This window comes from Carettochelys insculpta, chromosome 1 (assembly GCF_033958435.1).
Source record: "Carettochelys insculpta isolate YL-2023 chromosome 1, ASM3395843v1, whole genome shotgun sequence".
Lineage (NCBI taxonomy): Eukaryota > Metazoa > Chordata > Testudines > Carettochelyidae > Carettochelys > Carettochelys insculpta.
In genome coordinates this window covers 209,160,322-209,171,092 of record NC_134137.1, presented here as the reverse complement: position 1 = coordinate 209,171,092, position 10,771 = coordinate 209,160,322, and the positions used below count along the sequence as shown (strand labels likewise).

The 10,771-nt window shown below is 53.5% G+C and overlaps 1 protein-coding gene and 1 non-coding gene across 2 annotated transcripts; one reads left to right on the top strand and one right to left on the bottom strand.

Moving 5' to 3' along the window:
- Positions 1-510: 510 nt before the first annotated feature.
- On the bottom strand, positions 511-582 carry TRNAQ-UUG (transfer RNA glutamine (anticodon UUG)). The gene has a single exon. It is a non-coding gene; the product is annotated as a tRNA-Gln (tRNA).
- A 4,226-nt stretch (positions 583-4,808) lies between these two features.
- Positions 4,809-10,520, top strand: LOC142006993 (C-signal-like). The gene is made up of 6 exons (XM_074983505.1): positions 4,809-4,966; positions 5,813-5,864; positions 6,564-6,751; positions 8,180-8,338; positions 9,284-9,424; positions 10,255-10,520. The coding sequence occupies exons 1-6, from the start codon at positions 4,820-4,822 to the stop codon at positions 10,366-10,368; spliced, it is 801 nt and encodes a 266-aa protein (XP_074839606.1). The 5' UTR covers positions 4,809-4,819; the 3' UTR covers positions 10,369-10,520.
- Positions 10,521-10,771: the final 251 nt, after the last annotated feature.

Here is a 10,771-nt window from a genome sequence, read left to right as displayed (position 1 = left end):
GATGTCAGCTCAAAAGTGCCACACTCCCCACTGCTAAGCAGGGCCCCAAACACACCTGGGGAATGTGATGTCTCAGCCAGGCAGAGGGGAAAGGACAGCTGTGACTCAGCTGCAGACAGGGGCATGGGAATGTGCCTGAGGGGGAAGGCCCTTTCCCCAAGGCTGACTCAGGGGCTCTGGTTTCTCCCATCTGCTGGGCTGGGCTGTGCAGAGCTGGGAAAGGGGCAGACATTTCCCCTGGGGAAATGAATGTAGCACTCCCCTCTCTCTCTGGCCTTCACAGCAATCCATCTATTTGCAGCACTGGCCACAGCTCCTCCTGAATTCCTAAAAGGGCTGCCCTGTTCTAGAGACCCAATGTTTTGCAGGTATTTTTGTGAACCAGACCAACAAGAGACTTAGCTCTAGGGGGCCTCATTCATCAACCAGGAGGAAGAAATCCTCGCTCACATGCATAAAGAATCCCATTTGTTTGGCAGACAAGGAAGGGGTTTACAGTGAACAAACAGAAGGTCCCACTGAGACTTGAACTCAGATCACAGGATTCAAAGTCCTGAGTGCTGCTCATTACACCATGGGACCTGTCCCTTGTTTTTTTTTTTCCCCTTCCTCAGCTCCTGTAACTCATTTTTAGGCTGGCACCTTGCAGTTCTTGCCACCCCCCAGCTGTTTCTCCTCTCAGGACACTGCTTCCTCCCCCATCTCTGCTGATCTCCTCCCACAGACGTCAATCCCTGCCCTTCTTTCTGCTAAGCCCAGAGAGACTAGACAGGTTCATTATTCTTTTAAAGTAACCAGCCTGGAGAGAACTAACGGAGAAGCAGAGACTGGAAAGGCTGGTGATGATTGTCGAGGAATATGTGGGTGAGGGAGGATACAATAACCCTGGCTCTGAATTCACACACATTTAAAAGTGTGCATATACATGTGACTGAATGTGATACATTTTATAGACTCTCAGTGAGCACCTCTTTGTTCATATCACTCTCTCTTGTCAGCTGAGGGAAGGGTTTGCTAGGTTTATATGCATTGGCAGTAGCACATGTTGAGGGTTCATCTCCAGATGAGAAATACACATGGAATAGAAATGCAGAATGTGATGGGAAAAGGGAGGTCTTTAGATTTGAACAAAAAATCTCTTAAACTGTATTTACGCAGTCTCCCACTGCACTATACCACCACACAAAGAGTGCCCTTTGGATTCATTCATCTTCATCCCCCTGCAGGACAAACATTGTTTCCCCCAGCTTTTGTCCCTTCCCCAGCTCACAGTGGTTTTACAAACGGGGTTTGATTAAATTTTGTTTCTCGATGCACATATTACAGCTCATCCCCCGCTTACCTGGCTTCTCCCACTAACAGAGCTACCACCATTTAGGGAGACAGATTACCAGCATGTGTGGGGCAGCTCGCTCTCATCTGCTTGGAGCATCATCAATGATTATAAAGAGAACCTACTGAAGGACACCCACCAATCAATCAGATGCTGCTGGGTTTGCAGTCACTGGCGATAACTTCTCTATCTGGCACTTTTGATGATCCTGCAGCTTGCTTGCTGGCGGTTGCTGAGTAAAGGAGCTTCAACTGTGCTAAAATGTCAGACGTCATGACAATGTAAATATGTTTTCAGTACAAGGGTGCTGTGACCTGTTGGATAGTCCCCAGTAGAGTTCCAGTGAAACGTAACCCATTAGTCCATTCAGAGTTTGGACTTAAATACTGCAGTGATCAACTGGGGAAGAACTTTGTTCATGAAAGTTTAGGGATGGTAAAGCCTGCACCCCCCGCCCCCCCTCAAACCCCTTATCTAATGAACCAGGAGCAAGCCTCTGGGAAAAAACTACCAAACAAGATAAGCGGTGACATTGTAGCAGATCAATCTGAGGATAGAGATGAGAGGAGGGGCACAAAATGCAACAACCTTGCATGCTGAGATGTGGTTAAAGAAATACGTAGGGTTAAAGAACAAGGAATAACAGATCAATAACTGACAGCAAAGGAAACAGTGTAAATAGCAATGAGTGACCTAGCCGAACTGTATCATGAGGCAGAAAAACTGTACAGACCCAACACAGAAACCAGTGCAATTTGGACCTCCCTGATCAGTGTCACACACATTTTAAACTGGTCTGACAGCAAAATTTCCAACGATATATTTCCCACTCTCACAGTCATATCCATGTTCCTACCAGGAAAGCAGAGCGACCTCTGCATAGGAACAAATCTCTCCCCATTTTCCAGCGATAGAGAGAGCCCAGCTCAGTGGTGGAACATTTGATGCTGATGAAGATATCCCAGGTGCTCCCATTTGGGTGGTCTTCTAGACAGAAATCTATTTTCATCTCTCATCCCAGTACGTTCAGGTGCAGTACGATACACATGTGCAGGGCTGTGCTTGCCATGGGCTGCATTGGGCAGGGGAACCAGAACCACAGCCGGTGGGCTCAGGTGTCTGACACAGAAATGCCCTTGGTGAAGGCTGACACACATAGGCCGTGCCACACTCAGCCAGCAGCCACAGTGACTGACCCAGGCCCAGGAACAAGCCTGTGGCTCTGAGCAGTAAAAAGTCACCAGACGGGGGCAGAGCTGGGCCAGGCAGAGGGCCAGGCAGAGTCCTACCACAGAGGGAGCTGCAGAAAGGACAAATGCAGCAGAGAAAAGCACCCAAAAGGACACAACTGCTGAGTCTCACACATTGGCTCAGAGCTACCTAAGCAAGACACGAGTGAGCCAGGCTGACGCCAGCCCCACAGCCATGGGTCAGTAATTTGCCCAGAGACTGAAGGGCCGAGAAGTCACGGGAGTGACTCCTTCTCCCAAAGGCTCATTTATGAGGTAAACTCTGGGCACCCAGAGGGAACAGACCCCTTGGGGCACAGCCCACGCAGAGCACAGTTTAGCAAACATGAAAGTAAACACAAAAATCTACCCCAGGGCCCCAGTTTAAACTCCTATTGCCACAGACAACAACGTCTCCACTGCGGCTGCTCTGAGAACATGGAGCATCCACCAAAATGCTCACAAGTGGCAGACTTGTGCAGTTGGCACAACCAGCCCTGTTGCATGTATCTCACCTGCCCAAGTAACTCAGTAAATCTGTGTGACCAGGCAGGTGACAGGCACAGAAACACAGAGGATGCCAAGAACTGTCACAGCAGGTGACTGCCAGTCACCAGTACCCCTGGACAGAGGCATTTGGAATTCTTATGGTGATGCCAACAGAGACACCCAGAAACCCCACCCCCCAGGCTGACCCCTGCACAGCCCCCTGGGCACAGGAGAGCCTATTTGTCCATCACAGCCAGGACACCTAGCAAAGGTGAGCTAATAAGTATCACAGAACTTGAACCCGTCATCAGAGCATTAGCAGGCGCACAATAACCAGTTCAACTAGCCAGCCCCGGGTAGAAAGGAGCCATGGGCAGCTGCAGAGAGTATGTGGCCTCTGGAGTGAGATGGGTGGGTCAGGACATTGGCTTATTCTGAGGGTCATTAGCTCCAGGGGTAGAACACTTGCTGAACAGGTGAGCAGTAGTGGGATAGATTCCTTCTTTTCCAAGGAAAAACTGGGAAAGGGGCAGACACTTGCCTGTGGGGTTGAATGTCACACTCCCCTCTCTCTGACACTGAGAGCTTTTGAACAGTCTGCAGCACTAGCCACAGGGCCTGAGGCAGGTGTCCATGTGGCTGTCCCACCGTGGAGCCGCTGGGGTCCCTGATCAGCAGTGCCCAGAGAAAGGCTGTTAAGAAATAACATAAGAACATAACTGCCCTTACCCAGTCTATAAGGTGAACATAAGAATGGCCATCCTGTGTCAGAGCAAAGGTCCATCTCGCCCAGTATCCTGTCTGCCGACAGTAGCCAGTGCCGGGTGCCCCAGAGGAGGTGAACCGAAGACAATGGTCAAGCGATTTGTCTCCTGCCTTCCATCTCCTGCCTTCGACAAAAGGCTAGGCACCATCCCTTACCCCTTGCTAATAGCCATCTATGGACCTAACCTCCAAATATTTATCGAGCTCTTTTTAAAACTGTGTTCGAGTCCTGGCCTTCACAGCCTCTTCTGGAAAGGAGTTCCACAGGTTGACTGTGCGCTGTGCGAAGAAAAACTTTCTTTTATTAGTTTTGAACCTGCTACCCATTAATTTCATTTGGTGTCCTCTACTTCTTATAGTATGGGAACAAGTAAATAACTTTTCTGTATTCACTTTCTCCACACCATTCATGATTGTATATACCTCTATCATATCACCCCTCAGTCTCCTCTTTACTCGACTGAAAAGTCCCAGTCTCTCTCGCCTCTCCTCATATGGGACCTGTTCCAAACCCTTAATCATTTTAGTTGCCCTTTTCTGAACCTTTTCTAACACCAGTATATCTTTTCTGAGGTGAGGAGACCACATCTGCATGCAGTACTCAAGATGTGGGCGTACCATAGGTTTATATAGGGGAAGTAAGATATTCTTATTTCACCCACTGCCACTTTCTCCCTCCCCTGCATACAACAACACTTACAGCTGTGGAACATGGATCATCATTGCAGTGACTCCTCGCTCAGGGCATGGTCAGGACAGGGTGTTGCCCTCCTGCACAGGAAGGCAGCCAGAACTTGATTGGCCCTGCACCAAAACCTCGGTAAGTCATAACCAAACCAATTGACCCATTGACCCAGAGAGGCGGGGGAGCAAATAGACAATTAAGGATAGCAGCAGAGTTATTTCCCTGGAGGTAATCATTAAACAACCCCAGTTGTGGGTAGGCAGGGAAGTCAGATTTCTGACTTGTGCAGCTGTCACTGAGCAGAGGCAGGGAGGGACCATGGCTGGCTTGAATCTCTGCAGTGTTCTGGTGACCGGGGCCAATCGAGGGATTGGACTGGAACTCGTGAAGCAGCTTCTGGGGAGCTCCAACCCACCAAAGTGGGTCTTTGCCACCTGCCGGGATCCAGCAGGAGAGCGAACGTTGGTGAGAATGGAATGAGGGGGATGGGCTTAGCAGTAGGTGGAGGGAGAAGCAGAACCTGCCTAAGGGGCTTCCAGTCTCACAGCTCTTTGGTGCCAACACCCAGACATGGGAGCAGGCAATTACTGCAGACACTGCTCCAGCTGGAAGGTGTGGAGCTGCACCCAAACTATCTCTACACCTGGCAGCTCAAGTCCAAGAGCAGTGAGGATGTGGCAGCACCAGGTGGGCCTGGGGCAACTACCCAGGGGCTGTGGACCAGTTCTTCCAGCATAGTAGCATCATGACTATAGCACAGCTATACCCAGTCCTGCCACCCTCCAGGGAGACCAGATCTTGAGTCCAACCCCTCCTTTGTCTGCCACTGCCTCAGGTCCTCTGTCTTCTCATCTCTGCTCCCACACCCAGCCTGGGCAACGGCAGGCTCAGAGGAACTTCTGGATCATTGCACCTGCTCCTCCCTCAGCTGACAAAATCCCCTCTCACAAGCAGCTCATGAGAGCTTGTGACACTGTCAACCCCCAGCTGCTGGGAAGGGACTTCCCTTACAACCCCTGTGGGAACTGCCCTCCAACACCTTCCTCCCACTCCCCACTAGTGATGAGGAAGTGATTTTTGTCCCAGACTCCATCGCACTCATTTAGACAATGGCATTGGAAATGCTCTGGGGCAATTAGAAGCCTCCTACAGCCCCAGAACCCAGGGCAGGATGCTGCATGAGGAGGCTTGGCAGAGGAAAGCAGGGTGACATTGACTCGGTGTCAAGGGGCAGTGGGAATCTGGACTCTGCCCATCCTGGACGTGGTCATGGGCCCAATGTCAATAACCATTAACTTTATTCTTTTTCAGGAATTGCAGGAACTGGCTGCCAAACATTCAAACCTGGTGATCGTTGCGCTCGGTGGGTGCCCTGCCCCAGGCCCAGAGCTGAGGTTCCATCTCCCTGTGGCATGTTCTTTCAGTTCCTATCCCCCTCCACTTCCCCCCTCCCAGGCTCACCCGATCCCAGTGAAGAGAATAGGACCAGAGTCAATAATCGCTGATAGCCCATTGACACCTTACCCAGACCCAGAGGAGGCAGACACCAGTGGAAGGTCTGGCAGCATCGGTTGGCTGTGGAGAGGTTGGAAAGCCCCAGGCCAAAATATGGCAGGCCCCTCCTTTGAGAATCACATAAGGGCAGCTCAGTCCAGCATTCCCACCTCTGGGATGGAGCCCTGCATGTCCAGCTGGGGAATTCTCTCACCTGCAATGCATCACTAGCAATTTGAGTGTTCCACTTCCTTTGTTGAAGTGAGACCAAAGCCACTCATATGAACTAATCACTAACTCCAGCACATTTCCATTTTCTAGGCTACTCAGATTATACCAGGTATGGATCACAATTGTCTCTCTGAACTAGACTTTCCTCTTGTTGCTGCAGCACAGCTCCCCATGCCTGGACTCAGCCGCAGCCCCCATGCCTCAACTCCCTTCCCCAACCCCTCTTCTACCTCTGGCCACAATGGAAGAAGCCCTCTGGCCCAGGGGGCTTTGCTCTGGTGGGGGTGACATCAGACAGGAGGACTCAGGTACTTGACCACCTGCTCTGTCGCTGTAGATGTCACAGACCCAGCCAGCATCAAGGCGGCGGCAGCCAGAGTTGAGGCACATTTGAAAGGCTCTGGGCTCAATCTGCTGATAAACAACGCTGGGATATGGAAGTTCAACACGCTGGAGTTGGAGACACCAGAGGACATGGCCCTGGTGTACGCAACCAATGTGATGGGGCCCTTGCTGGTGAGCCAGGTGAGGGCCTTGACAGAAAGCACGTGGCCAGATACACCAGGATTTGATTGTGCTTGGGCCAGGAGTCCTCCCTTCCCTGGGTTTGGGTAACTGGGTCAATGTGGTGGCCTTGGCTGGGAGCACAAAGGCTGCAAGTGTGTTGAGGGACTTGACCCTCTCAGAAATGAAGCCTCACCCCCAGATCCCAGCATGGTCCTGGTTCTGCACACACAGTGCTTGAATCCCTCACTTTTCAACACCCAGAGCATCAGTGCAAGGACAGTGCGATGCACAAGGCATCAGTTACCTCATGCAAGAGAACTCTGTCTCCCCAATCCCACCACTACGTGTGGTGTTATGTGGCTTCTCTCCACACCCCCCAGATGGGGCCCTGCTGGCAGAGGGGCACCTGTGTCTTCAGGGGCAAGGGTGACTGCAGCACACAGCTGCTTGGTGGTCTCTTGCTGCCCGGGCTGAGGCTCATGGACACAGGGCCACAGTCAGGAACTGGGGGGCCTGGGGAACATGAGGACAGTATCCTGAGGACAGAACTGGATCTTTCCTCCTTGACAAATAGTCCCCAGGGGGAGGAGCAGCAGGAAGGGGCTGTCAGGTATTTCCCAAATGCCCAAAGTGTTTGTGAGCAGCTGTCTGAGGGCCCTGGACCCGCCAGGCAGCTTGTGACGCCCATGAGTGGGGGTCTGGGTCGGAGCACCGGCAGCTGTCTGAGTGACGGGGGGGCCTCCGGTGCCTGCTCTGCCCCATGCCCTGCCCCCACTTGGCCTTCTCCCCTGATGGCCCACCCACGCTGCACCCCCTCTCAGCCTGAAGGAACAGCTTCCCCATGTGCTCACTTCAAAGTGATCTCAGCGCTGGGTGCTCAGCAGAGTGATGGCCCCGGGTGGGCTCACCCTGGCTGCTGTGTGAGCAGCAGGCCTGCTGACCCTGCACATGGCAGTGCACAAGGGGCTGTGGGGCAAGACGGCTCAGAGGGCTCCACTCTGGGTGGGTCTGTCAGTGGCCTGTGTGCAGAGAGTGAAGGCAGCACAGGCTGGAGCGGCAGGGCTTGTGCGCCCAGAGGCCGGGGGGTTCAGGCACCTGCTCTGGAGCTGGTACAGATGACTTACCTTCACGCCAAGGGCAGGTGGTGGGGAGCTGCCTCATAACAGGGGCAAGAGATTTTCCAACCCCCAGCAAGGATATCGGGGTGCTCTGAAGGCACAGACATGAGTTGGGGATCATTTTTGGCCCCTGCCTGGGCATGAGGAGGTTCCACTGTTTCTCACACCTGCCTGGAAAGGGGTCCTCCTTCTGGCCTGTCCGGAGACTGGGCATCATGGGGAAGAGTGGAGAGCCACCCCATCCTGGTGGCCCACCTCATCAGCATGCTGCCTCACGATGCTGGTTCCTTTTCGACCCCACGGCTGCTCTGCTCTCCCCTCTGCCCAGGCCTTCCTGCCCTTGCTGAAGCAGGCTGCCCAGGGAAGCCCCCAGAGAGGGCTGAGCTGCAGCAAGGCGGCCATCATCAACATCTCCAGCGATGCTGGCTCCATCCAGAATGTCTACCTCTGGCATCTGTTCCAAATCATCTCCTACCGCTGCAGCAAGGTACTGGGTGCACCCAGCAGGGCTTGACTGCTGTCTCGGTTTGCTACTTGCACCAATTCCTGTCAGTCGGTGTCTTTCCCTTGTTCCCCATCCTACTGCCACCACTCCAGCCTCCAGCGCTGTGTGGGGCAGGGCCGAAAGTTTTTCATCTGCCTGCAATTCACTTGGGCTTTGGATCAGAGTTCCCATCCGGTGAGGAACTTTCTGTTATGCCTGTATTCCGCCGGAGAAATCCCCATGCAGTGATGGGCGAGGTGCAGCTCAGCCCCAGTCGAGCCAGTGTTAGCTCAGGGAAGGGTCACTGAGGAGCTGTGAATTCTACCCCCTTCTAAGGGTGGGCCTACCCCTTTTAGACACCATCCCCAGTTCAACCGAAGAGGCACCAGATCCTCACTGCATCTGGAAAAGTTATGGGAAAACCTAAAGGAGCATCAATGTCACATTTCCACTTTTCCCTAACCAACCAGACCCTGCATAACCGAGAGCAGCCTCAGCACGGCTCTCAGGTGTGCTCACCTCTCACAGCTCACTGGAGGCCTCAGCATCAGTGGCTTATCAAAGGGCAGCTATACCCGCATCTCTGTGGGTTGCTGTCATCATTGAGAGCATGAGAGAGTGCAGCCCAGAGGAGTGTTTTCTTCTCACGAGTGCTTCCCATAAGCTGAGTGCTTGAGTGGCCATCCAGGAGAAATTCAAATGCTGCCCAGCTGATAAGCAGAGCACCCACAGCCGGCAGCATGTGTTTTTATTGGCAGTGCTCATCCACACATGTCTCAGTGGAAATAAAATTTGTTCTGCACATGCAAAGACAAAATTGAAATTTATGTCACCTCACTTCCTTGTCAGCCTTTCCCATCCCTCCCCTCGGAAGGGCAAGTCATTTCCTACAGGGCTCATTCCCTCCCCCACACTCTGCTGTCTCTGCTCATGGCATCTCACCCACAGGCTGCTCTGAACATGCTCACCAAGTGCCAGGCCTTGGGATACGGCGGAGACGGGATCCTGAGTGTTGCTGTCCATCCTGGTGCTGTGCAGACACACATGGGGAATTCCGGCTCTGATCAGTTAGCTATCTCGCTGGGAGAGGCCAGTGGTAGCCACATGTTGTGGCAGATATTTATTCTATGGGTAATGGTTATGCTGGAACCCTTCCTGCCCTCCACCTCTGCCCTGCATGGAGGGATCGTGTCCCACTCAGATGCCCTCAGGGATTCAGTGCTGTGCCCTGGGCTTCCAACCTCCTGCTGCCCCTTGCTTGGTTCCTCAAGCTGCTGGCATCCCAGAGTGAAGGTGAGCAGAGCTGCTGCTGTGAGGAGCCGGAGAGGGGGAGCTGGTTGTCATGCGCACCAGCTGGCAGGTACTTCCTTGGGGGTGATATCTGTGATCTCCACCCAGTGTCCTCATGTACCCAAAAGCCCAACTCCCAGCCGGAACCCTGGACCCCTTCTACACCCCACTCCCAACCCAGAGCCTAATCCCACTCCAGCACCCCAGATCAGAGCCTGGACCCCCATCCTCACACCCACCCCCAGTCCTGAGAACCTTCCACACCCAGAGCTCCCTTCTGGCAGCCTGAATCCCTAATGACTGGAACCTCCCTAAAGCCCGAGCTCCCAGCCAGAGCCCTCACACTTCTGTACCCAAACCCTCTGTCCCAGCCCAGAGCCCTTCCCCCACTCAGACCCCTCGGCCCCACTCCCACCATATGAATTGTGTTATGTGCACCATGGTGAAGGTGAGGAGTAACACGTCAGCTGCATGTTGCACCCCCTTCACCTTGATACACAAAAGAAAATTCATGCCACTCAGATGTGGGACAATTCAAGGGAATGCCAGCTGGACCCTGCCTGTGGGCCTCTGGTGTCCTGAGTCAGTCCCAGAGCAGCCTCTCCCCTAACTCTGCTTTCCCCCCGCAGGCTGTATTGACAGTGGAGGCGAGTGTCAGAGGGATGCTGCACGTGCTCTCCACGCTCTCCGAGAAGGACAATGGGGCCTTTGTGAACTGGGAAGGGGAAGTTCTTCCCTGGTGAGATGTTCCCATCCGTGTACCAAGAGCTCTGGGCCAGGCTGTTCCAGTGACGGTGCTGTCAGCTGTGCCTGTGTCCTCAATAAACCCACTGAGCTAACGCAGCAGCCCTGCCTGAGCCGGGCCTGCTCTGTCCTGTCCTGGTAGCCACAGGCTGCACCCAGATGGAGCTGCCATGTGACCATTGGTTCCTCCCCGCACATCCAAAGTGCAGACCTGGTCTGTGAAGAAGGAGCTTTGGGTGGGTGGCTGTCTGGGAGGGGGTGGCTGAGGGTGGCAGCCAGGGGTGAGGAGGACACCCAGGACCTCACTGTTGCAGAGAAGAGGGCCCAGGGAGAGCCCACGTGCAATGATACCACCTTTCCTGGACTCATGCAGTGTGTTGAATTTGCTGTGCCGAGATATCC